Source organism: Peromyscus leucopus, chromosome 3, assembly GCF_004664715.2.
Source record: "Peromyscus leucopus breed LL Stock chromosome 3, UCI_PerLeu_2.1, whole genome shotgun sequence".
Classification (NCBI taxonomy): Eukaryota; Metazoa; Chordata; class Mammalia; order Rodentia; family Cricetidae; genus Peromyscus; species Peromyscus leucopus.
In genome coordinates, this window is record NC_051065.1 from 135,551,638 (window position 1) to 135,578,593 (window position 26,956).

The 26,956-nt window shown below is 40.0% G+C and overlaps 1 protein-coding gene across 1 annotated transcript in view; it reads left to right on the forward strand.

Moving 5' to 3' along the window:
* Positions 1-26,956, forward strand: part of Slc15a5 (solute carrier family 15 member 5) — a 103,990-nt gene that overhangs the window by 55,087 nt on the left and 21,947 nt on the right. Inside the window, exon 7 of the mRNA XM_028872254.2 lies at positions 6,149-6,280. Coding sequence (XP_028728087.1) covers positions 6,149-6,280 — 132 coding nt within the window. The remainder of the gene's footprint in view (positions 1-6,148; positions 6,281-26,956) is intronic.

Below are 26,956 nucleotides of genomic sequence, written 5' to 3' on the forward strand. Positions count from 1 at the left end.
TCTGAACTTATGCCCCCTCCTTCTCCTGCCACATCAGCCCATTCTTTCTCTCCCTTTTTAATTTCTTTAAATTATTGTTACTTTATTTTATGTGCATGAATGTCTGCCTTTGTATATGTCTGGGCATTATAACATGTATCTGGTGTCCCTGGAAGCCAGAAGAGGGCATGAGAATCAGATCTCCTTGAACTTAAAAACTGTTGCACGCTGCTACGTGGATACTAGAATTCTACCCAGTTCCTCTGGAAGAGCAGCCAGTGTCCTTAACCACTGAGCCATCTCTCTGGCTCCAAGTCCATTCTCTTAAGAGTAGCTATAGTAGCCTTTCCTAGACATCCATCCCAGCATCCTGGGCTAACCATTTCCCAGTAGACATAGTAGTAAACAGTCTCGTCCCCCCCTTATCCTGACTTGGCATCGGTGTAGTGTCCCCACCAAATGTTATAATATCCTGACCCTTTACCCCTCACTACAAGTCTGCATGTTTCTAGGTCATCCAGTGTGATCCTGTTTCCAAGGCCTGTGCGCTGACTGTGTTCATAGTACCTTTTCCTTTGTTTTGAAATGATGGCTTCTTTTCACTGAGTTTTCTCAAAAGTCATCCACTCATCTTATTACTCTTATTTGTTACTTCCCATTCTGTCTCTATAACAACCCCTCTCCTCCTATTCCACCTCACACATACACACTGCTTTTTTTTAATAACACTTACAAAAATCCTGAATTGCCTTCTATACTGTCTGCCTCTTGGCGGAAGAATACATGTTCCCTAAAGCATGAGCTTTTGTGCCTGTGGTTTATCCTCATAGTCCTCTGAGTTCAGTCTTCCATAAATGTGTATATACACACTATGTTATAAACAAATGTATTCTTAATTGAGTAAACACATGAATGACCCGGGCTGTGGTAGTGCACGCCTTTAATCCCAGGACTTGGGAGGCAGAGCCAAGCAGATCTCTGTGAGTTCAAGGCCAGCCTGGTCTACAGAGTGAGATCCAGGACAAGCACCAAAACTACACAGAGAAACCCTGTCTCGAAAAAAAAAAAAAAAAGACCATGAATGAGGGAAATCAACTATTTTTATGTCCTATGTTGACGACAGTGGACAAGGAGGCATAGTGGCTCACTCCAAAGATATCCAGGGATGTCTTCTGCTCTACAATGACGTGTGGTACACTGGAGATGTGCTACCAGTCCAAGAGGGGAAACAAGGACTTTCAAACCAGGCTTAATTGCAGCAGTATCTTATCGAGCCGTTTATAGACCTCAAAGCTTTGGACTTACCCCCAATAACAAAAACACAAGAAAAAGTCAAGACGAAAATACATCAAAACTGTGTCTTTGGGCAACTTACAGCTTTGTAGGTATCAAGAGGTAGAGACAAAGCAGGAAAGACAGAAGGTGAGGGGGGGCACAGAGGCAATCAGAGCACAGAGAGGCACTTACTAAAACAGACCAAGGTTTGTTTTATAAAGCGGCCAATAAGAGATAGACTATGTAGTTCCGTCTCTATTTCGGGTGTTTAACTATGGCACTGTGGTACAAACCAAACTGTAGACAATGTATAATACAGGGTATGGCCATACTCTAGTACGACTTTATGCACATGGGTGCTGGCCTGGTCACTTTCCCACCACAGCTGCCCTATCCCTAGGTGGATTAAAGATAAAGTGACGACAGGTGTAAATGGATTGAAAATTAAGGTAGCATGGAAGACATCAGAGGTAAATAAACAGAGAAACCAAGACTTGGTTGAATATAAGGATGGGCTATACGATATTAAAGGTGCTCAGAGCTAACTCAAGTGACTCTGTAGACTGAGAGGGTGAGAAGAATTTGTCAATTTTGAGACTAGTGAACATGATTGGCAGGTGACAATATACAAGAGAAGTAGTGGATAATGTGATATCACGAGATTCCAGGCTGACGTCTTCAGGGATAGGACAGAATGGCACTCTCCAGGTCCAATGGTGGAAGCTCCATTTCTGGGATTATGCTCCTTTTCCATGTTCTAAACTGCTTCTCGTCAAACATAATAAACACATTTTCAACTGCTCAAGAACAACTGGAGTAAAAAAGAATTCCAGCAACAAATTCCCCATCACAGGTGCCTTAGGAAGGTGGTTATGTCTCCATATGCTACAGACTCGACCCATGCTGCAAATGGCATCCTCACAAACCGTAGCCTGCTGCTCTCCGGGGGCGCGTTTTCAGCTCTCGTTGGCAAGAAGACCAGTTTTCATAGACACTTTGAAATTTTTTTTGTACTGAGTCTCCATAGTATAGTGGTTATTTTAGAGTAGTGACTGACTTGTTGGTAATATCTGCACCATAATGGGCTACAGGAATCATCTTGGAGCCTGAATGCACAAGTTGATGATCACTAAAGTTGAACAAGATCAGAACATGCAATTAGGCACCCGAGATTTGGAGATCTGAAGGCTTGAAAAGCTAAGTCCTATAAAAGGGAACTGGAGGCTTTCAAAAAATGACTAAAACGACACCAAAGAAAGATTAACCAGCAGGCAGATAGCTGGCAAAGTGTATTCATGAATTATACACTGCACCAGAAGTTCTAGCAAGAGAAAAGCATGGGATTAATAATTAAGGAGCAGAGTAATCATGGTCTCATGCATTGTGCTTCTTCCCAGGGAAAGGAACCAGCCCACTTAGTCTTCCTGCCCATTATTTGTCTCACCATATTTATGGTGAGCAGGACTCATAAGCCAAATTCATTGTAACTGGAATCAATTCTTCCCAGAGCCTCTTACATGCATGTGAACCTTCCTGAAAGTACTGGAAGGCTTGACCTCGGGACTCTGCTGGTGATTTCTGCTATGCAGAAGAGCTGTAGAAGCTGGCCACCAACATTAGATGCTTTTCTTTGCAGTATGTTATTTACTGCTGTCATTGTCCTCATGCACAGCCAGTGTTTATTCAGCTGAGAGCCTGTGTAGCACTGTGCACTTCTCTGTCAGTCCTTCCAGAGTCTAAAATCAGAGAAGGAAAGAACACCTCTACCCATCTCCAGCCCAGCTCTCAGCAGCTTAACTGGAGCATAGACAGGGATGCCCCTAAGTAAAGACAAGTGGAGGATATGCAGAAATATAAACCAGAAATGTTGTACAGTTACAGGAAAGAGCATTAATGTGTACTTGTATTGTGTATTAGTAAGTTAATTTAAAGCGCTTGTCATTTAAAGTAAGTACATTTAAAGTTAGGGTTTCTATTGCTGTGAAGAGACACCATGACCACAGCAATTCATATAAAGGAAAACATTTGATTGAGGTGGTGGCTTACAGGTTCAGAGGTTTAGTCCATTATCATCATGGCAGGGAGCATGGCGGCTGGGAGTATGGCGGTGTGCAGGCAGACATGGTGCTAGAGAATTCTACATCTTGATCCAAAGGCAACAGGAAGTGAACTGAGAGACACTGGGTGTGAATCGAGCATATATGAGACTCCAGAGCCTGCCTCCACAGTGACACACTTCCTCCAACAAGGCCACATTCACTCCAACAAAGCCACACTTCCTAATAGTGCCACTCCTTTGTGGGGGTCATTTTCTTTTAAACCACCACGGTGCTGGACAAGAGCTGGCAAGATGGCTCTGCGATGAACATGCTTGTCATCAAGCCTGATGACCAGAGTTCAGTCTTTGGGAGCTATGGGGTAGAAGGAAAGAACTGACCCCAGAAAGTTGTCCTCTGACCTCCCCACAAATGCTATGGCCCCTGTGACCACACATACACATTAATGATAATAACGGAATTGGGGAACTATGTGGACAGATGCAGAGGTTTTCTAGGAGAAATACAAGTAAGCCAGGTGTGACCAATTCCCAAGAAGCAAAAGAGGCAATAAAAACATGCCTTTATTCTTATAGACAAGACAAGGAAATGTTTAGCGTTTCAAGTTCATCATCTTTTCTTTTTTAAAATGAGTCTTAATCTTAATTTACAATCTCATTGTGGAAATTTTTCAAAGCACAAAAAAGAAGAAAAATAGAAACCACATAATTCAACCACCAGAATTAAGGTGGTTCATGTTATTTTATGTATTTATTTATTTATTTGCTGAATAAAAACAATAGGCATTAGTGAGAAGAACTCCATGCATCCATCTTTCAGCATCAGCAAAGTGTAACTCAGGGTAAAATGTGTCATCTCTGGTCTCATTTCCATCCTTCTCCCCCTCTGCTATGTAATTTTGAAGCAACTCTCAGATGCCATTCTACAATAAATATCAAATGTTTTAACAAGAATAGTTTAATAGATCTATGCTAGTGTGACATAAACATAATCCAGTATACTCACTCTAATCCATTTCTAATTTCAGAAAAAAATACTTCTAGCTAATTTTTCAAGTTTCTTCATGGCTGTGTCTCACCTCTTTGCCAGAGTTAATTGTGTCGGATGGCCAGTGCTTAAGCTATTCCCTCTTTCTGAATACCTCCCCTTTAATGGGGTGTTCTAGTTTCCTTTCAGGTTGCTGTGATAAAACACTCTAACCAAAACTAACTTAGGGGATGAAAAGATATCTTTTGGCTTACAGTCCATCCTGAGGACAATCAGAGCAGTAATTCAAGTACATAAAAGGACAGGAACCATAGAGGAATGTTGCCTGCCAGCTCATTCTCTAGCTGGCTTATGCTCGTCAGCTTTCTTACACAGCCTAGAACCACCTGTTAAGGATGGTCCCACCCACAGTGTGCTGAGTCCTCCTATAACAATTAATAATCAAATGTTTCCCACCCACCAATCTGGCTTAGGGAATTCTTCGGTTGAGGCTCCTCCTCTAAGATGACTTTAGCCTGTGCTAAGTTGACAATTTAGGCTAACCAGAACATGGGCAATGTATACAAAGGGTTTTGTACAGTGCCTTGCACAGATAGAATAAATACTGTTTAAGTTGGCTAACTTAACACAAAAACTCACAGTTGGTCAAAGTGAAGAGAACAACAGCAATCAGTCATCTGCTCAGCCACAAATGAGACATCTATATCACACCCATCCCAGAGACCACTGCTGAAGCAGACCTGGAAAGAGCATAAGAGCCAGAAGTTGGGTAGAACCAGAGGGAAAGTGTCTTCTAGACATGCAGGACCACTGCACTCATGAATTCACTGCAGCTGGGGTTGCCTGCACAAGACCAAGCCAGTCAACATGACCGCATTGAGTGGGAAGGAATTCATGAGTCTACGTCCCCACCCCTAACTGAGAATGGCTTCTAGGGGGTGGAGCCTTAGTCTTCTTTAAAGGTGTGGTTCCTGGTGGGTCAACCATGCTCCAAGGGATGGCTCCACATGCAGAGATGCGGGTCGCACAAACTGGAGTCCATGAGTTACTAAAAAACAAATGAAAAAGAAGAAGCTATGATGCTGCAGGGGTAGGTGGCTAAGTAAGTGGGTTAGATCTGGAAGGAGTTATGGGGGAGAACTTAAAGGTGGATATGATCAAAATACATTATATGAAATTGTCACAGAGTTAATAAAATTATTAAAAAGAAAAAATAATTAAATAAAAGTAGCTAGACTTAATACATGCAAATCAGCATTAAACTTAGCAGTTTATAGATAGTACATCAGGTATTACTGTACCTCTCTGTATATGAGTAATGATAATATTCACATTTCAAACAGCAAGATGTTGAGATTAATAAACTCACATATGGTCACGGGGTCAATAAATGATTGTTGTGAGATTTTAGAGCATTCTTGTTTAACTCCAAAATCCCTGTGCAGATTTTCTATGATAAATTCAAGTTTTCCCCAGGCCATGGAACCACAGGCAGAGTCCTCGTGACAGAAGTGCCATCCCAAACAGCTTGCGCTTTGATACAAATGCTTCAGAAATATTAAAAAAAAAAAAAAAATGGGTGAAATTTGGTGAAGACATTACAGCACTCAGTTGCCTGCCGAGCAATCAGTTCTTCCTGGCAGCTGTCTGAGGCTGCATGCTGTCATATTTTATTCCTTGAATTTATCTGTAAATTGCCTCATAGCCGACCTGTGCACTAACTTCAACAAAGTCCAACCCATGCATTTTGCTCATTGCTAAATTTGATACATGATCAGCCTTCATCGGGTTGTGGTCGATGAAAGTGACTTAGGTGAAGTCCTAATTCTGGCCTCTGCTTGTTCTCCCAGTCTCCATGGTGATACACAGATTCATTCCAAGCACCTTCAGAGGAACTTCCATGAATTTTTTGACACTGTTCCATGGATTCGCCTGTTTCTCAGGGGCACTGCTGGTGGAGTTGGTTTATCTCATCTCAGAAGGTAAGAATTCACTCATCATATGCTTATATACACTGAACTGATGACTCGGGAGCTGGGAGACAAAACCATAGGAGAGGGTCTTTGCAAGCATAGTCTTTTTTTTTAATTGATCCACTTTTGTAATTAAGATAGAATTAAGATAGGAAGTAGACTCTTGCTGCATTCATTAATTTCTGGGAATTGTTTTTCTTTTGATAGGAAGAGGTAATTACAGAATGTCACTTCCCATGAGACAGTGTAGACCATCTTTTGAAAGTGCATTTCAAAGAGAACTGGTCATCATATTCACATTAGGTCTTGTGATGAGGCTGTGTTCAATAACGGCTGGTAGCTATTGAAGACAATGAGGAAGAGTTAGCACCTGCAGACATGTAAGATTTCAGGGCACCCCGTGGCCTACTTTGCTCTCGATTGGCCCCAAATGTTGTCTATACAATCAAAGACAAATCCTAAGGTAGCTAACAAATGATTTGGAAATTCTTCCCAGCAGAAATTTTGGACAGAGAAATAAGAAATATGAAAAATTGAGATGCAAATGTTAAAATATAATCTTAAGTTGGCTTGTGAGTGGAAAAGGCAGGCAGCATGGAAGTCATGATTAATGGCTACAGGGACATGCCTTTGACTGTATTTTTAAATCGGCCTATCTTAAAATACTATTTTTAAATGTCATTGTACCTTAAATTTTATTTTAATTAGCTTTTGCTTACTTTAAGGAAAATACTATATAGACTTATTCTCTACTTTCAAAAATATTTATGGTTGTACACTTAAAATAATTTAAGAAGGGGATGATTTATATTCTCTTAAACAAACAGCTTCAGTTTACTTGCTTTCAGACTATGAAGAAAATAGCCCCTCAGAGACAAATTCAATACAAAGTTCAAAAAGTACTTATCAAGAACCCACTGTGTTCTGGGCACTGTATGGGGTATTGTCATGCCAGGACTAGCAAAATAAACACTCCCAAGGCCCTAGGAGATTTCCAGTGATTCAGGGAAGCACTAACATCAAGAATGATTAATATAACAGGTTTGGTAAAATCTGCCGATTTTAATTGACTGGTTGACAAGGACAACCCTTCCCTTTAAGTATCTAAGAAAGTTAAGCAAAAGCGTGTGTGGGGCACTCACTCACTGTGTCTCAAGACCCATGTCACACAGAATGGTGTGCAATATTGTTGTGATTCTCAGAGAACTCAAATCCAAATTGGCAACATTAGCTCCAGAACTTAGAGTGTTTGACCTCTGATGGCTAGTTTAACTGTAATAAAGTATTCCTTTCAAGATTTTATAAATGACCTGAAGAAGTCTCACCTAAACCTGCATCTAAACACTTCACATGCTAAACTTGTTTCCTCATTTCATATTGCTTAATGAAAACAATCCTGAAATTCATTGGCTTTCAAAGATTTCTACAAGGCTAGTATGATGGTTCAGTAGGTAAAGGGGCTTGCTTTCAATCCTGACGATCTGAATGCCATCCTTGGAACACACATGGCAGAAGGTAATAATGGGACAGACTCAATAGGGGCACTAAGAGAGATGCAGAATAAATAAATATACAGATAAATGTACAAAGAGCGTTTCTACAATCAAATCTCATCTGATACACACCAGAAGAACTGCAAAGTCAAATATTATTAAATATTAGCAGCTTATGTCTTACATAAATTGAAGCTGGCTTTACTATCTTAAGCATCTTGCCCAGAGTGAGATCAATCTTCCTCAATTCTCTTCCCAATTCCTGCATGCTATCCACCAGCCACAACTTGGTGCCAGCTATCACTGAACCCAAGTTCATTCAATTACTACTACTCAAAGGGGGCTCAGTGAACAGGAGCAATGGGAAAATCTGTCTCCACGGGCCAGGAAAGCGGAGCCTAATGGAGCAGCATCTCCAAAGACTGCCTTAACAGAGAGCTGAATTCCATAGGAGCTGATCACAGCTCAGATGCAGCCACACTATTGTTGCCTTTTGCTAGGAGAAGCCTGCCTCAGCCTCCTGTGTGCTGGGATGACAGGCACCACCACCATACCCAATTTAGGCACTGCTGTGGATTGAACCCAGGGCTTCCTGTCCACCAGGCAAGCCCTCTGCCAACCACTGCATCCTCAGCCCTGTACTTTAAGTTTTCCTGTGCATTTATTTTGTATTTGTGCATATGTATGAGGTCGTGTGCCATAGTATACGTGTTATGGTTAGAGGTACGCCTGCAGGAGTCAGTTCTCTCTCTACCACATGGATTCTGAAAATCAAACTTGAGTCTTGGACTTACTGGCGAGTGCCTTTACCCACTGAGCCCTCTCACAGGCCCCCACCTGCAGCCTTTTTGATTACTGCTTTATTATAAAAGAAGATGCATTCAAATGTACCGTAAGGAGAAGCACAAATTACAAGCCTGAGATGCCCTACAACTGAAGATGTTTCATTTAAAAGGACCCAGTACCTGCCCAGCCCATCACTGTATCATCAGATGAAGACTTCTCCCAGCCCCAAAACTCACTAGACCAAGTTCTCACCAATTTTACTGGGGCTTGGTTAGGCAGGCAAGGTTGGCCAAATCATTGTTAGATACAATCACCTTTCTCCTTCCCTTCACCCCAATTTGGAAATCTAAATTGTGTGATTTATGTTTTTGGTTAGTCAGTTCCATTCTGAGTCACTTCATCACACAAACTGTAACACCTGCCCCTCCCTCCATCAAGAGTCATCTGTTACCATAAATTAATATGTAGGATATGAGTCACCCACCATGAAAAACAAAGATTCTCTACTCTCTCAAGAAATTTAGAAACAAAAATGTCTCCCAGGAAGCAGAGCTGTCAAAATCTTCAACAAGGTTGTTCCTGCAAACATTTATGCTGTGTGTGTGTGTGTGTCTGTGTGTGTGTGTGTAGTATTAATTAAAAAAAAGAAAACCTCCTGAATAGATATTGTGTATTATATATACACTCCCATCCCTGTTGCCACTACACTGCCTTTTCTTACCCCTCCCCCTTCCCTTTTGTGCATTCACAAGAAGTTTGCTTAATAAGCTTGATTTGCTTAATATGATAACCTTCAGCCACAAACAATCCCCAGCAAATGACATGACTCCATTCTTCTTTATGGCTGGCAAGCATCCTGTTGTGTACATACACCACATTTTCTTCATCCATTCATTCCCCTGTTGTACACCTAGCTTGTTTACATAACTTGGCTATTGTGAGCCTGCAATAAACATTGATGTGCAAGTGTCTCTGTGGTATGTTGATTTGGAGTCCTTTGGGTGATACTCAGGAGTGATAGAGCTAGGCCACAAGGTTGATCTATTTTTAGATTTTTGAGAAACCTCTATACTGGTTTCCATGGAGAGCAGACTCATTTATCTTCCCATTAGCAGTGTACAGGATTTCCTGTCTCCCACTGTGGTGGTTTGAATAAGAATGGCCCCCATTGGCTTATATATTTGAATGATTAGTCATCAGAGAATGGCACTGTTTGAGAAGGATTGGGAGGTGTGGCTTTGTTGGAGGAAGGGTGTCACTGGGGGTGAGCTTTGAGGTTTCAAAAGCCTACACCAGGCCAGCCTCTCTCTTTCAGCCTTTAGATTAGTATGTAGCTCTTAACTGCTGCTACAGCACCATGTGTGCCGCCATGCTTCCCACCATGATAATACTGGATATGGTGGTTAGAATAGGAATGGCCCTCACAGACTCAAAAGTGTTTGAGTGCTTGGCCCATAGGGAGTGGCACTATTAAGAGGTATGGCCTTGTTTGGGGAGGTATGGTCTTGTTGGAGAAAGTGTGTCACTATGGAGGCAGTCTTTGAGGTCTCATATACGTTCAAGCTATTTCCAGTTGTTTCTGCTGCCTGTGAATCAAGATGTAGAGCTTTCAGCTCCTTCTCCAGCTCCATGTCTGCCTGCAGGCTGCCAAAAAGACAATGAACTAAACCTCTGAAACTGTAAGCCAGCCCCAATTAAATGTTTTCCTTTACAAACATGGTGTCTCTTCACAGCAATAGAAACCCTAGCCCTAAGAAAATAGACTAAACCTCTGAAACTTTCAGCAAGTCCCCAATTAAATACCTTCTTGTAAAAGAGCTGCTTGGTTGCAGTGTTTATTCACAGCAATAGAACAGTGACTGAGACACCCACATCCTCAGTTACAGTATGTGTTGTTGGTTCTCAGTGACTGACATCCTGAATCTCAACAAAGTTTATATTTGTACTTCTTCAGCAGCAAGTGAGGTTAAATGTTTCTTCCTTATGTTTCTCAGTTGCTTGGAGTTCATCTTTGAAAACTGTCCATTTATTTCATTAGTCCATTTTGATTGGATTATTTGTTTTCTTGTTTTTTTTTAATTCTTTGCAAATTCTGGATATCAATCTTCTGTCAGATATATAGCTGCCAAAGACCCTCTCTCACTTTATAGGCTGCCTCTTAACACATTAAACTGCATCCTTTCTGTAGAAAGATTTCATTGACCATCAAAATTGTCATTGATAATTTGCATTGCATAGTAGATTTTACTTTTTTATATATTTCTAAAAGATTTATTTATTTTAGTCTTCTCTCATCTATTACATCCTGACTGCAGTTTTCTCTCCCTCCTCTCCTAGTCCCTCTTCCCATTCCCCTCTGTTCCCACACCCCAGTCCACTCTTCTTTTTCTGTTTAAGAAAGGGTAGGTCTCCCATGAGTATCAACAAAACATGGCATGCATATCAAGTTGCAGTAAGACTAAGCACTTCCTCATTTATTAAGGCTGGGTAAGGCAACCCAGTGTGAGAAGCAGGTTCCCAGAAGCCAGTAAAAGAGTTGGAGGCAGCCCCTGTTCCACAGTTAGGAGTCCCACAAGAGAACCAAGCTACACAACTGTAATATATATGCAAAATATATGCAGAGGGCCTAGGTCAGTCCTGTGCAGGCTCCCTGGTTGTCAGTTCAGTCTCTTTGAGCCCCTATGAGCCAAGTTTAGTTGATTCTGTGAGTTTTATTGTGATGTTCTAGACCCCTCTTGTAGTTGTGTGGGGTTTTTTGTTTGTTTTGTTTTGTTTACTCTTTTCTCTTTTGGGGTCCTGCCATCCAGCTCCCAAATAAATACACAGAGACTTATTCTTTCTTATACATACCTGGTCTTAGCTTGGCTTATTTCTAGACAGTTTGTCTTAATTTAAATTATTCCATCTACCTTTTGCCTTTGAGCTTTTCTCTACTTCTGTATATCTTTTCTTATTCTGTGTCTGGCTCTGTGTCTGTGTGGGTGGGTGGCTGACCCCGGCATCATCTCCTTCTCCTTTTCTTGCTCCTCCATCTTCTTTTTTTCTCCTTCTATGTATTCTCTCTGCCAGGCAGCCCTGCCTATCTCTCTCCTGCCTAGCTATTGGCCATTCCACTCTTTATTAGACCAATCAGATGTTTTAGACAGGCAGAGCAACACAGCATCACAGAGTTAAACAAATGCAACATAAATGAATATAACACATCTTTGCATCATTAAACAAATATTCCACAGCACAAATGAACGTAACATATTTTAAAATAATAGTCCACAACACCCTCTGGCTCCTACAATCCTTTCTTCCCCTCTTTGCCATATTTCCCAAACTCTGCCTAATGTTTGGCCATGGGACTGCATCTGTTTCCATCAGTTACTAGAGGAAGCCTCTCTTCATTGGACTAGGCACCAATAACAATTGGGCTAGGCACCAATATGGAAATGGCCAGTTCAGGCTATACATTTGCCATTGCGAGGAGTCTTAGCTGGGGTAGATGCTTTTACTTTCATTGTTAGCTTTATTATAAAACTTGGTGAAGGTCATAGCATTATCTTTGTTTTTTAATGGCATAATTAAGGTAGAAAAAATAACAACATGCTCTGTGCATTTCAGCTTGTGTCTGAAAGAGACCTGATTCCCCCAGCATGCCCAAATCATTTAACATACTAAGCAATGTAGAAGTGTCCAAGCATGGGGACTTTATAAAGACATATTTAATTCTTACTGTGTAACCTCTGTCTGCCAGTGTCCACATGAGGTAATATTGATCCTATTCTAGACAGAGTAGAAAATGGAGAAACACAGTTTATATAATGGGCAAAGTTTTGATGACCTTAAAAGAAAGGTTACCAAAGACACTTACCAAATTGGATTGTGAGGTCAGACATTCTAAACATGTGCTAATGTTACCACCATTTAAACTAACTGGCAATTAATTAACTTACTTTCTTCTTTTCAAGGCTCTTATTTTCTGTTCAAAATAAATCTGAGTAGCATCAAATCATATCTCAAGAAATTAGAATCTTTCGTTTGGATAATGCCTCACATCACATCAAATCTAACCTTGTGCCAGAAATAGAAGCTTTGTCACCCCTTGGCATACAGGAAATGTCTCTGCTTGGCAATGGGCTGTGACTGCCTTCTATTGATAAGTATATTGCACGGAATAAACCTGACTTCTTACCATATGTGTTGGTAAATATGCAGAGAAATAGCATGTTATACACTCTTGGGTCAGACCACCTCAGTCTGCATCAAGACAGTCTCCCTTCATGTTCTGTGTCCATGTCCATCATCATCATAATAAATAATACGTTGTATTGTTCTGAGAATTAAGTAATTAATAGCCACAGCTATTGTGCGGTCACAATCCCCTTTTTTTATTGACGAGCCATCTTTCTTTCTCTTCATTCACACAGTTCCCGCTCTTGCCCTGCCACCCTGCATCCATTAAACAACCATTTGTCAATATCTTCCAAATTCAAGCACATGACTCAAAATAGGCACATACAGGCTCTTTACCGGCCTGCTCTGTCTGCCTTGCTCTCATCTCCACCCCAGCCCACCCCCCACGGATACTGTGTGAGTTGCTCAGTAGTTACATCATGCTTGTGGTCAATTAAAACCTAAAACTCCCTCTCCTTGTTTTGGCAGTTGCTCCCGCATTAAGCTGCACTCATTGGGTGTTTTTCCCTAATTAAATATGGGATGTTATCCTTCTCCTTAATAAGTGTCAACCCATCATGCTGAAAAATAGACATTTTTGGAACTTGATTCTGTCACCCAGTGAATTGCTGATCTTTCTTGTGTTGTCTGCAGGTTTAGTAAGCAAGCCCCTCGACTTCTCCCAGGTAATTGACACAGTTGTTGAATTGGACAGACCTGAAAATAGAGCCCTATGGAAAATTCCCACAGACCTCACGGCAAGTTAATGACAACCAACTTAATCCTCCCCTTGTGGATCTAATCAGTTCCCAGTTCACCTAATTACTCTCATTCCACCCAAACACTTCCTCTTCCCTCCCTAAATGACATCACAGGAGGTTTTGTCATGCTTTTTCTGGGAGCATGGGCTTTTTCTGTGTTTGTGACAACCCCCTTACCCATTAGAACATAATTCAAGAAAGGAAATGAGTTTCATTAAATGATCTGTTCTTGTGATCCTATGCTGGCTTTCAGTGACTAATTAGTGTCCCCTAAAGAGAATGGGCCTTTGACTACAAACATCACTTTGGGTAAGTCATTATCCCTCTAAGACTATTTTCTCTTAATTAAAAACGGGGCAATGCTTTTTATTTTCCCCAGAGATGATTAGAGAATAAAATTAAATAAAGGCTTTCAAAATTCCAATGCCAGGGTTTAGTTTTAAATATAAAACTGTCACACATTAAAACGGTGCAGTCTCCTGAAAATCAGGTACGCCGAGTCAGTCACATGACCAGATGACTGTGGAACAGGATTGACCAGAATAAAACCAACTTTGGGATGGGTTTTAGGTACTTGACACGCACCCCTCTCCAGGGTTCCAAGCAGCATTTATGGTATTTTCAGCCTTTAAGAATCCATGTCAGCTGTGTGTGTGTGTGTGTGTGTGTGTGTGTGTGTGTGTGTGTGTGTGTATGGGGGTTGGCAATCAGCTATCACAGTCTCACTGGCTCCAAGCTACATTAGTCATTTTTAGCACAGTGATAGAGAAATGGTGTGAATGCGGTAAATTCAAAGGATTTCTCAAAACTCAACTGTGCACGAGATAACTGTTAGAGTGACATTTTCAGTACAAGTGAGAAATCTGATCCTTCTGGGATCGCTCCCTCGGAGCGTTCTGAAGGAGAAGACACGAGACTAAACCCGCCCTCCTACACTAATCACTTCAGGAACGGTTTCTCTAAAAGTAGCGATGCTAATATAAGGCAGCCGAGAAGCCAGTCAAACCGCCTGTGCTGACTCTATCCCATTAGGAGCAAGATCAATTTCCTCACACTCGTGACTCCAAACTCACCTTTTGACAAAAATAACAAAATGGAAATTCAGGAAGAAATGACATCTCAGTTACAGACTGGCAGGTGATGGAAATGCCTGAAGGAAGGGACAGCTGGTCAGAGGGAAGGGGTCAAGCTTTGTGTCCCTGTCCCCTCGGTCTCACCTACTCCAGTTTCAAGGAAAAGTACAAAGAATTTAGCTGTTTAATTCAAATCAAGACCATTTTAAATTAAAAATGAGATCTTTTAAAATTCTCATTTAAATATCTACAGGAATTGAGGGCACTGACAGCCATGTCAGCGTGAATCACAGAGTTGCTCTTGAAACAGGAATTTGCAGTTACAGGGAACTTGAAAGGGGAAAATACTTTCTCCGTGTGGAAAAGTAGTCAACTGAATTTCATAGGTCTGTGTCTTTTTTCTGAATGTGTTTCTTCCAATCCACATCTATGACTGGACTTTTAATTACGTATATGTTTTAAGATAATGGAGGCATAGATCTTGAAGTGGGAAAGCGGTACCCTGCCGCCCCCTAAGGCAGCTGTGGTCAGGGCCATGTGTGAGTGGACAGGTCCTCTGCAGCCTCTATGGTAAACTCTACTCATGCGTCTCAGTCCAAATTAGATACAGGGTCCCCCTGATATGACAGTATTATAAGTCCCAGATACAGTTTTTCCTACATCCTCAACCTTTGCCCCCACAAAAATCTGTCTTACTACCCAGGAATATTTAAGTTGATAAAAGTACCAAGAAAGAACCCAAATTACCCATTAGGCTTTAGGCAGTCATTAACCATTGCTATTGGCTCACAAAATGTGGAAAAGGGTGTATAATATCCTATTATTTTTTAAATTTTGTGACACGGTGTGTGTGTTTGTGTGTGTGTGTGTGTATGTGTGTGTATGTCTGTGTGTGTCTGTGTGCATGTGTGTATGTGTGTGTATGTGTGTGGGTATGTGTGCATATGTGTGTGTGTATATATGTATGTGTGTGTGTATATGTGCCTACGAGCATGCGTGTGTGCAGAAGTCGGAGGACAACCTCAGGGGTTGGTCCTTATCGTCAACCTTGTGTGAGGTAGGGTCTCTTTGTAGTTTAATGCTATGTTTGCCATGCTAGCTTCCTGAAATTCTGTCTCCAAGTTCCATCATCCCACAGGTGCACTGGGGTACAGACAAGCACTGCAGTGCCTAGACTTTATATGTGTTCTTGGGATTTGAACTCAGGTCCTCACACTTGCGCAAGTTCTTACCCACTGAACCATCTCCATAGCCTTAAGTTTTGTTTTTCTTTTTTTTCTGAGCTTGAGCTATTCCTCTACAATGGCTTTATTTTTTTTTATTTTTTTTTCGAGACAGGGTTTCTCTGTGTAGCTTTGCGCCTTTCCTGGATCTCGCTCTGTAGACCAGGCTGGCCTCGAACTCACAAAGATCCGACTGCCTCTGCCTCCGGAGTGCTGGGATTAAAGGCGTGCGCCACCACCGCCCGGCTCTACAATGGCTTTATAATAACTTTCCTTCCAAGACCTTTATAAGAACTACAGGGAATAAGGTAGAATGACTTACAAGATAATACACACACAGTGTGGATAATCAAAGATAACGACGTGTCGTTAAGGTTGCTATAATTAAAATGAGGTACCGGTGTCTTCCAGGTCAGTGAGGTGTATGTTAGATGTGGTTGGCTGTAGTATTTCAATAATTCTTTAGGAAAGAAAACATCCATGATGCAAAGTTTCGTTCTCATAGTCTACCTCCATCTCAGACCCAGCTCTAAATAAGGTGACATGAAACAGTGCCTGGGAATCTTCTTGGCTTCATGAATTTGTATCATGAATGACACCTTTTCTTTGTGGCCAATGCATAGAGCGAGATAGAGTCAGACACATGGGCATCTTCATGCAAAGAGTATCTGGAAATTATACTGAAGCCAAGACTAGAAGGTCACGTGGTTTTCTACATGGTGAGCCTACCCCTGACTGATTCCTGCTAAAGAGTCCCTTGACAGGGCCTAGAAGTAGGGAATCATTAGTTGCATGAAAGGAGCCCATAAAATGCTGGTAAGCTAAAAATATGCGGCAACAAAGAGACTGGCATTACATTGTGGAGTTATACAGGGGTAAAATAATAAGGGGACCTTTGACTTACAGTGAGTCATTAAGGCATTGCAATGAATCATAAAGACACTGGGTGAGTGATGCTTTCTACCGGTATTTAAAGGTAGGTTTCTGTGGATATAGTATGATTGGGAAGAGAGAAAAAAAGGGAGGAGGACACAAAAATAATACAGGCAAATGAAGGTATGAATGAAGCAGAGATGAATAGGGAGGGGAGGAAACGTAGACGACATAGCTCTGCCTCAGAGGTGGTACCAGCACTGCTTTGGAATGGTTTTGAAAATCAGTAGGTGCAGGAGGGAGGAGGTGGAATTACAGAAACACCAGCTGCCTAAGAACGCTCTGGGTAGGAAAAGATTCTGTTTACTAAATGAAAAAGACTTGGAAGGAGAATACGCTACGACACTTAACACATTAAGTTTGCCATACTGGAAAGTCATCTAGATAGAAACACCCAAAGCTTAAAAAAGGAAGACTTTGACTAGGTAGAGAAATACAAAAATATTTGGCACAAAAATAACATTTGAAGCCATAAGACTGAATGAAATTACCAAGTGTGAACACTAAAAATGAAGAGAAAAAAATCCCTGGGCTCAAAGTTTAGATCTGAAGTGTTCAAGAAGATGATGAGATAGGAAAGTCTGCTGAAGGAAGCTGAAGAAAGATAGCCTTCACCAGGGTGTTTGGGGGAGTAGTGTGTGTGTGTGTGTGTGTGTGTGTGTGTGTGTGTGTGTGTGTGTGTGATGTGTATTATATTATATTATATATGTGGTATATATAGATATATATAGATAGATATACACACACCTAAGTATGTATGTGTACATATATGGATTGTATAGATACATATGTAGTGAATGTGTACATGTGTATATATGTGTGCATTTTTTCACTAAACCTAAGAGGTTGCTTCAAGTGTATTATGGCATCAAATGCTTCTGTGAAAGCAAACAGGATGAAGAAGGAGCTCACAGCATCCATAAGAGCCATCTCTATGTTAAAGCAGGAGTGGGAACTAGATTGAAGTGGGCTGCAGAGTAACTAGGTAAGCAAGGAAATAACGGGGCTCTCTTTTGAAGAATTTAGGACCGAGAAGATTTGAGAGATAAGTGACATCTGGAAGGGGATGTGGGTGAAGTTGTCAGATTTAGCAAATCAAAATACTGTGTTTGCAGTTAAATTTTAATTTCAGATACAAAGTGAATGAATTATTCAGTGTTTTAATATGTCCCATACACTACCAGAGACATAAATATGCAAAGAATGACCTGTGCAATACTGAAGACATACTTACCCTAAAATAAAAAACTCACTGTCCCAAAACTCAACTGAGAAGTCTGAGTTTATCAGGTAACCTCAGGTACAGACTCAGGCTACTTTTATTCTACGTTTGAGTGTACTCGAATGATGAGCACACCCAGTGGAGGTAGAGAAGGAACATGTTGCCAGAGAAAGGAGGGAATGTGGGGACTGACAGAGCTGAAGCACTGATGAAGAGGGAATGGAGGCTCAGTCAGGGGCCAACACGCAGAGCTGGACTTCTGGAAGGAAGGCTCAGAAGAGAGTGGAGAAGCCAGGCATGAATGAAAGCAGGTGCGCCGCCTCCTTTGGGGCACCACCCTATTTTCTTTATGAAGCACACAGCGAGCCTCCTATAGCGGACTCAGGCTGAAAAGGCCTCCACACTCCAATTAAGGTGGAGGAAAATATCCTTCCCTCTGAATATGCAGAAGAAGAAGAGAAAGTCTCTCTTCTAAAATTTAAAATTTGTAGACTCTACTCTCAGTTGAATTGAGTTGCAAATGAAAGACTTTAAAAACAAGCAGCTGCTGGACAAAAGAAACACTTCTGGAGTGGGGACATGGATCAATGGTCAAGAGCATGCACTGCTCTTGTGGAGGACCACGTTTCAATCCCAATGGTGAAGTCAGGTTGCTCACACCTGGCTGTAACTCTAGTCTTAGTTGTCTGATGGTGTGCACTCAGGTGCACATACCTACACACAGACACATAATTAAAAATAGTACAAATAAACCTTTAAAAGTTCTTGTTGTACCCATGAAAGTACTAGAATTTAGCATTTTGTTATTTTTAGTAACTCCACTTACGGACTGATTTATTAATTCAGTCCACAAATACATATTGGGTGCCTACTGTGTGCAAAGACTGGATAGATGGTGAATTAATAATGCCCAGACTGATGTTTAATTAACAAGAAGAACCTTACAGAAATATTTGACACTCAAATTAATATCAGATATATTCATTTGACTAATGCTATTACAATTACAGTTCATAGCTAATGGCATTATCGGGCTATTATCACAAAGCATTACCTCTCTTCTGAAACTCATTTCCATGATAATTCATTGAAATCATCAAGAGAACACACTATCTTGATGGGTTCTCCCTCCCAACGCTGTTGAAAAGAATGAGCTCACCCTTACAAGAAAGCCTGTTGTGTCGATGCCATCCAGGCCCTTTTCCCCGCCTGTTCAGGTGAATAATGCCTTGTGATTTCTCCAACAATTCTGAAAGACACGGTGTCCCTTCCTGGAAACAGAAACTCGACTTCATTTTTATCCACAATTCCCAAGAACTGGAAATGCAAATTGAAGTGGAAATGCAGAAGATGTAGAGAGCAGCGTTGAGCCGTGTGTGGATCTGAGGCCGATTTCAGTTCATCTGTTCACTCAACAAATATTGATTCTGTCTCCTTTATTTGACTTTAGGCAAACAGCTCAGCCCTTCTGTGCCTCTGTTTCCTTGTCAGTAAATTAAAGGAAATAATAATTTGAGCTTTTTATTAGATAACTATGAAAAATGATAGAAAAGTCAAAGTTAGAATACAGTTGTTAGGTATTATTTCCTTCAGGTATCATGAAAATTAATGTGTTTTAAAAATTAACTCAGGTAGGCGAGCTATGAATCTCAAATGAAGCATTTAAATCAGGTTACTGAAAGGAGAAAGGAAAGAAATTAGCATTTATTAAGTGTCAGTTATGTGCAGGCCTTGCTGTACGCATTCCACAAAGATATTATTTCACTAAATCTTCACAGGCCTTTGGAGGCAGATATTTGTAGTCCCAACATATATAAGAAGAAAATGAGCTCAGAAAACATATGAGTTACCATGATCATATAGCCATGGGGGATTTCCGGTTCCAACGCTCCCCTCTCTGCCCTGGGTTTATTTCCCAGAGTGCAGAAGCTGGTCCACCCTGGAGAACAGCTAGTACATCTCTTTAATTGTGCATTTCTTAAAATCACACACACACACACACACACAGAGAGAGAGAGAGAGAGAGAGAGAGAGAGAGAGAGAGAGAGAACATTGTACCTCAAATATAGCAGAGTATGCAATCCATTTAATTTTATCTCCACAGTCTTAGACACCTGCTAGGTTACTAGTTCTACTAAATAACTTTTTTAAAAAGTAATAATTATGTCTAAGAAAAATAGTTGCTCAGGATCCAACTGCCTTCCAAAGGCATTCCAAAATGTGAATACCAAGAGTTTTCAGTCCCTTTGCATTCCAAATGAAACAGTAGCTGATAAAAAGGGGATCACAATATCATCCCCCCAGAAAGGACAGAGATCCATTTAAAATCGAAAGGAATGGGAGGGAGCATGTAGAATAACACCATGCATGTCTGAGGTATCTAAGAAGTTTCTGTGGAGTGATAACTCACTGGAGGTAGGCCTTGGGACCATCTCATTCTCCTTATCAGGGTACTGGGATTCTGTAACAATATCTCAGGGAAATTTTATAATTAACATATGCCTTCTAAGATGCAATTTCAAGGCTGCTAATGACCAGCTAATGGAGAGGTGTGGGTGGTAAAAAACCCAGCACTGGATCATTTTATAATCAGTCACAAGATTTTTCCAGTCTTTTGCTGTAAAAGTAGTATATGTATAAATAAATCCAATTATAAAGAGGTAAGGGTTGAGTTTGAAAAGATGGTGGACAACAGGGCTGGAGGGATGGCTCAGCAGTTAACAAAACTTGCTACTCTTTCGGAGGACCTGAATTTAGTTCTCAGCATCCGTGTCACAACTGCCTATGACTACAGCTCCAAGGAATCTGCTGCCATCTCTGGTCCCTGTGAATACTGCACACACACACACACACACACACACACACACACACAGAGAGAGAGAGAGAGAGAGAGAGAGAGAGAGAGAGAGAGAGAGAGAGAGAGAGAGAGAGAGAAATATTTTACAAATAAAGTTGATAGACAAATGATATGGATAAATTTTCTTCCAATAGTTTTCTATTTGTGCACATGAATAGTTATTAAAGTATATGTTTGTGTAGATAGTCAGAAAGTAGGGTTATAGAAACTCTGTTCATGGCCAAATCAACACATATATGTCAAGTCCTGTCTTCTCTTCCCCATAAATAATATCATGAGTGTCTGTGTCATTTGCAGTCACAATTGCAAAAATGAAAGAAAAATTTAAAAACCCACGTTTAACCACTAGGTGGACAGGATATTCTATAGTGTGTCTGATATGCATACATACCTTTTCTTTCTTACAGAATGCTTAGACTGGCTCCCGATTTTCAGGGTTACAGATATTACCAAGGTGAACCTGTTTGTGTGTTGCTTGAGAACATCTCTTATTATCTCCTAAGAATGGAATCCTAGAAATGGGATTGTTCATCAGTGAAGCCAAAGGTCTTAGACTTCTCAGAAATAAGACTGTCTCAGATGTCTACATGGATTGGCTGTGATGATGTTTGATGATACCTGTTGTCAGCCAGGGACACATGATTTTGTATAGCTCCTCTACTGACTTCTCTTTGCAGATTCTTGCTCTCTCCACCTTCCTAGCTGATTACCCAGCTGGGCCCCAAGCTAACAGATTCCTTTCCTCACTCCTCCTAGGAATCAGTCATCCCAAGCACAAGCAGGTCCTAGGGACCAGCTGTCAATCACATAGCATAAACTTCCTGCTTCTGGTAAAATGTATAGAAAAGGACACCTCCTCTAACCTGTGGACCTGATCCCTCCTCAGAGCTCTTGTCATGTTGCTGTCTGTCTGTCCCTGTATGACACTAATAAGTCTTTGAATGAATCTCTTGCCCAATTAGCAATCCACCTCAGTGTCCCGGTAAAACCTCAAACCTGAAATCCTTTCCTCTATTAATTTCACATAGCCATATTTTGATCTTTGCCAACCCAATTGGCAAAAACTAACTTCCATTGTTACTTTATATTATTGGGGTTGTGAAATTGAGGCTTTTAGTATTTTTAGAACATTAATATTGTGTTTCTTTGACACAAAGTTTTTAGTCATGCCCCTTGTTCATTTTTCTAGTTTCATTTTTACTGCTTCTCTTAAATAACTATAAAGGCCAATTTTTTATACTCTATATTATCATTTAGTCATATTCATCCCTAGGATTTTCCTAGTTTTGACTGAATATTTTGCTTTTAGAGATGAGTTTGTTTAACTTGTCTACTGACCTACATAGTCAAATCCATCGAGCAGTTTCCTTGGCGATTATTATTATTGCTTTCATCTTCGGTTGTGGAGTTTTCGTAGCTGAACTTTTTTCTTTTTTTGTTTTTTGTTTTATTTTGTTTTAGTGTACAAGTACACATGTGGATACCAACAGCCTTCTTGAATCTCTTCTCACCTTCCACCTGTGAGCAGAGTGTCTCTCTGCCCTACTGAACACTCTAGATGGCCTACAAGCTTCCAGGAGACTCTCCTGCCTCTGCCTCCCTTCTTGCCTATACTAATGGCAGGATTATGGCAGCATGTCGCCACACCAAGCTTTTTTATTTGGGGTCCTTGGATGGAACTCTAGCATCCTGATTGCTAGACTTGAATGACAGGCACACTTACCTCCTGTGCTGTCCCCACTCCCATGCCTGAACATTGCTGTTAATTTTCTCATCCACCTGAACTTCATTTTGATTTTCAGGGAAGTACATAATCTTCTTCAAAGAACCAACATTTGCAGTGTTGTTAGATATACGTTAGGTTAAATAATCCCACAGCTCTAGGATAAAGCAAATTAACCTATTGGTGATACATTTGTGTGGGTGTTCAGCCCTAGTTGACGTTAGAAGCTGCTCCAGGCTCTCTGTCTTTCCTGCTCCTTCTAGCTATCTTTCTGTCTCAGCTTCCAATCACTTTCCTTTTAGTTGTTGTGATTTTTGTAATATAGATTACATGTCTGATGTTTCTAATAATCTTTGGTTTGTGATTATTCTTTATTTGTTGATTCTGTATTCTTTGTGATTTGTATTTAAAGGTGAATTTTAGAATTGTTTTGATCAGTTTTTCCCAATTACCTTTTCTTGATCTTTTACTTAATCCTTTTCATTTTAAGAAAATAAGTAAAATACCTAAGTTAAACTTTAGGGAAAAAATTTTTTTCCATTGGCAAGGAATAAAGGGGCTTTTAAAAAATCTGTTGAGTCACCAAGAACCAAACATAGGGCCTGATAGCATGCTAGGCAGGCACTGTACTACTAAGATGCACTCTGGCTCTTAGCACTTTTTAATCTGTTCAATATTGGTTAACTCCCTTTAGCAATATTTTATTTACTTTATATGTGTACTAAATATTTCTTGTTAGATATGCTATAAAAATGTCTTTTTTTCCTTTTGTCATGAACTGACTCATTCTTTCTCATTACAATGTGCTGAGATTTCAGCTCATCTATAGTATGATGCATTTTGCTTGCATCTGCTCAAAATTTCTCAAACTGTCTTAGTAAATGTAAGGGTATTTCGTTTGACCCCTAATTAACTTTTCAGCAAAATAATCCCATCATCAAATAAATGTGACATTTTACCTTTTAAACCTTAGTATGCAGTGGAAAAAGAGAGACAAAGAGTGAGCAAGCACAGATGCATGGAGCATGGTGCATGGAGCATGGTGCATGGAGCATGGTGCGTGGTGCATGGTGACTGGAGCCTGTGGAAGTCGAAGGACAGCTTCCCAGAGTTGGCTCCTGCCTTCCACCTTGTAGAGACAGGGTGTGTTGTTATTTCCCACTGCTGTGCAGCATGCATACTCCAGGCCCCCAGCCTGGGAGCTTCCTTCCAGCTGATTCTCCTGTCTCTGTAGGAACACTGGAATGACAGGCATGCACCACCATATTCATCCTTTCACCTGGTCCAGCATGATTCCAGAGTACATGCTTTTTATCTGCAGCCATGTCCCCAGCCCCTGGATAAATACAAGTTTTGTCCTTATTTCCAGTTTTAACTTTTTTCTTCACATCATTTTTCCAGAGCAATGGTGATGCCAAAAGACTTCCACATTTTGTCTTGCTATAAATATAGATCTGTCATATTTTCTCTTAAGTTTATTTGTGAGCATATAAAGTTGTAAGCTTTATCATGAGTAATGTTTCTTTTAACATTTAAACAAATTACATTGCATTGTGCTGAATAATTCCTAAGCAGCTCTTGAAAACACCTTATGATTTTCTCATGATCCACCACTGTTGTATATTTAATTAATAAGTCTTTCAGGATGAAATCACATATGTCTTAGGGTTGCTGTAAAGAGACACGACAACCATGGCAATACTTATAAGGAAAATATTTAATTGAGGAGGCTTGCTTCCAGTTTCAGAGGTTCAGTCCATTATCATCATGGCAGGGAGCATGTCAGTATGCAGGCAGACACATGCTGGAAGAGCTGAGAGTCCTACATCTTGCAGGCAACAGGAAGTTGACTGACAGTCACAGTGAGGAAAGCTTGAGCAAAAGAGACCTCAAAGCCTGCCCCCACAGTGACTCACTTCCTCCAACAAGGTCACAACTCCTAATAGTACTACTTCCTTTGGGGGTCATTTGACTGTCCTATTGTGTTCTGGATGAATCCTGAGAAATGCTCCAGTTTTCCCATGACAATTTGGAAGTTCAATTAGAACCCTACTGCTTCCGCATCTTAATTTTGATTGGCAGTGAATAATGGTATACATCTATGGAGTATGATGAGTATTACACACCAATATGACAGGATGTTTAAGACAAGTTCATCAACATGCCCAACCCCTCATGTACTTGTATCTTTGTGGCAGAACACTGGAAATCCACACATTTAACAATTTTTAACTATGTAACTTATTATTACTAGGTACAGTATCATGCTATGCATTCCATCTCTATGACTGATTCTTCCAAACTGAAATTCTTCCTTCTTGACCAACATCTTCCCTTTCTCTGCCTTCTCTTCCCCCACCAAAACCTTTGGTAATCATGCTATTCCCTACCTCAACAATTTTATTTTATTTTATTTTTTTTGTGGGAGGATTCTATATAAAAGTAAGGTTGTGAAATATGTTTATCTCTGTTCTTGGCTTATTTTACTTAGTACAATACCCTTTAGATTCATCCCTATTGTAGCATAATAACAGAACTATTTTTCCTTTTTAAATGTCGAATAGTATTTCATTGTGAATCCATTTTCAAATTCTTTCATCCATTATGGGTACTTTGGTGGATTTTATGTCTTGGAAATCATGAATAGTACTGCAATGATCAGGACAATATAGATGTCACTTCAACACACTAATTTCAGTTGCTAGGACACATACCCAAGTGAGATCAACACATGGGAATCCTATTGCTAGTGTTTTAATGAACTTCATATGCTGTCCATAACAGTTGCACTAGTTCACATTGCCACCAACAGTACACAAGTCCCCACTCCTCAGATCATCACCAACATGTGTGATTGTCCCTCTTTTTCATGCAGCTATTCTCACAGATGAGAAGTAATATGGAATTTTGTGTTTAATTTTCTTTTTCCTGGTCATTAGTAATTTAAGGTATTTCTTTTTTCAAATATCTGTTGGCCATTGTCTTCTTTTGGGAAAAAGTGTTTAAATCCTTTGTCCATTTTCAACCAAGTTGTTTTCTCTCTTGTCAGTGCTTTTATTCCTTATATATTCTGAATATCAATTCCTTATCTGATATATTGTTTGGTGAATCTCCCTTCTAGTTTGAAGATTTTCACTTCATTTTGGTTATTATTTTTGTTGTTTTGATGTTTTTAAGTGTTTCATGGAGTTTTTCTCTTATAGTCTCTTTTATTCATTTTATAACCTGAGGACTACTGTTTAATTCCTTGACTTCTTTTTACCTGATTTTGTATATAGCATAATTTAAGTCTAACTTCATTCTTCTGTGTTATGTAGTTTAGTTTCTTGGAATGCATTGACTCCATTCCCTGTTACTGTTAACACCTTTATTGAAAATGAATTGATTATAAATGTGTAAATTTATTTCTGTCTCTCTATTTTTTCCACTGGTCTTACATTGTATGTATCTACTTACATGACATTACCATTCTGTTTTGGTTACTTAGTTCTGTAGCATAGTCTAAAATCAGGTATTGTAATGTATTCAGCTTTACTCTTTGTACTTAAGATTACATTAGCTACTGAAGGTTTTCTGTCATTCCATATGAATTTTAGGATGTTATTCTTACCATTTTTGTGAGAAACATCATTGAAATTTTGTAGGTGTAAATTTCTGTCCTGCAAACTGCTCCCAAGTAACCACAGAGAGGCTTCATATTTATTATAAATGCTTGGCCAATAGCTCAGGCTTGTTACTATCTAACTCTTACAATTAAATTAACCCATATTTCTTATCTATGCTTTGTCACACAACTTAGTACCTTTTCTGAATACAACATGCCCATCTTGCTTCTTTCTGCACCTGCTCTCTACTCCTCTGACTCCATCCTTCTTCTTCCCAGCATTCTTTGTGTGGCTATCCCCCAACCTTATACTGTCCAACTATTGGCCAGTCAGCTACTTTACTAAACAAATCATAGTGATATACATTCACACAGTGTAAAAGAATATTCTACATTTCCTGCTTTTTGTCTAATTAAAAGGAAGTTTTAGCTTTAACATAGTAAAATTTTATGCAACAGAACAGTTATTAAGTAAGAATTATAGTTAAAATATCCAGTCCATTTGTATCTGGCAAATTTAGATAAAATATTATCTTATCTTTGTGACTCCAAAGTTTTATACCTTATGTGCCTTTTATCATAACTAAGGAAAACTTTAGTTATGACTATCTAGACTTCAACTCCATCAAAGACCCCAGAAGGGTGAAATATTACCTAACAATAGGGACACATTGCTGCCTGGTCAATCACACTAGGTTATTTTATAACATTGGAGCATTCAACTTTGACCTAGACATTTCTGGGAAGCAGGGAATTTTGAAGGACTGCCCTACCTTGTCTTGGCAAGGTTTGGTAGTTTCCTTTTTTTGCATCCTGCTGGTCCAGTTTGAACACTGTCCTGTCAGCAAT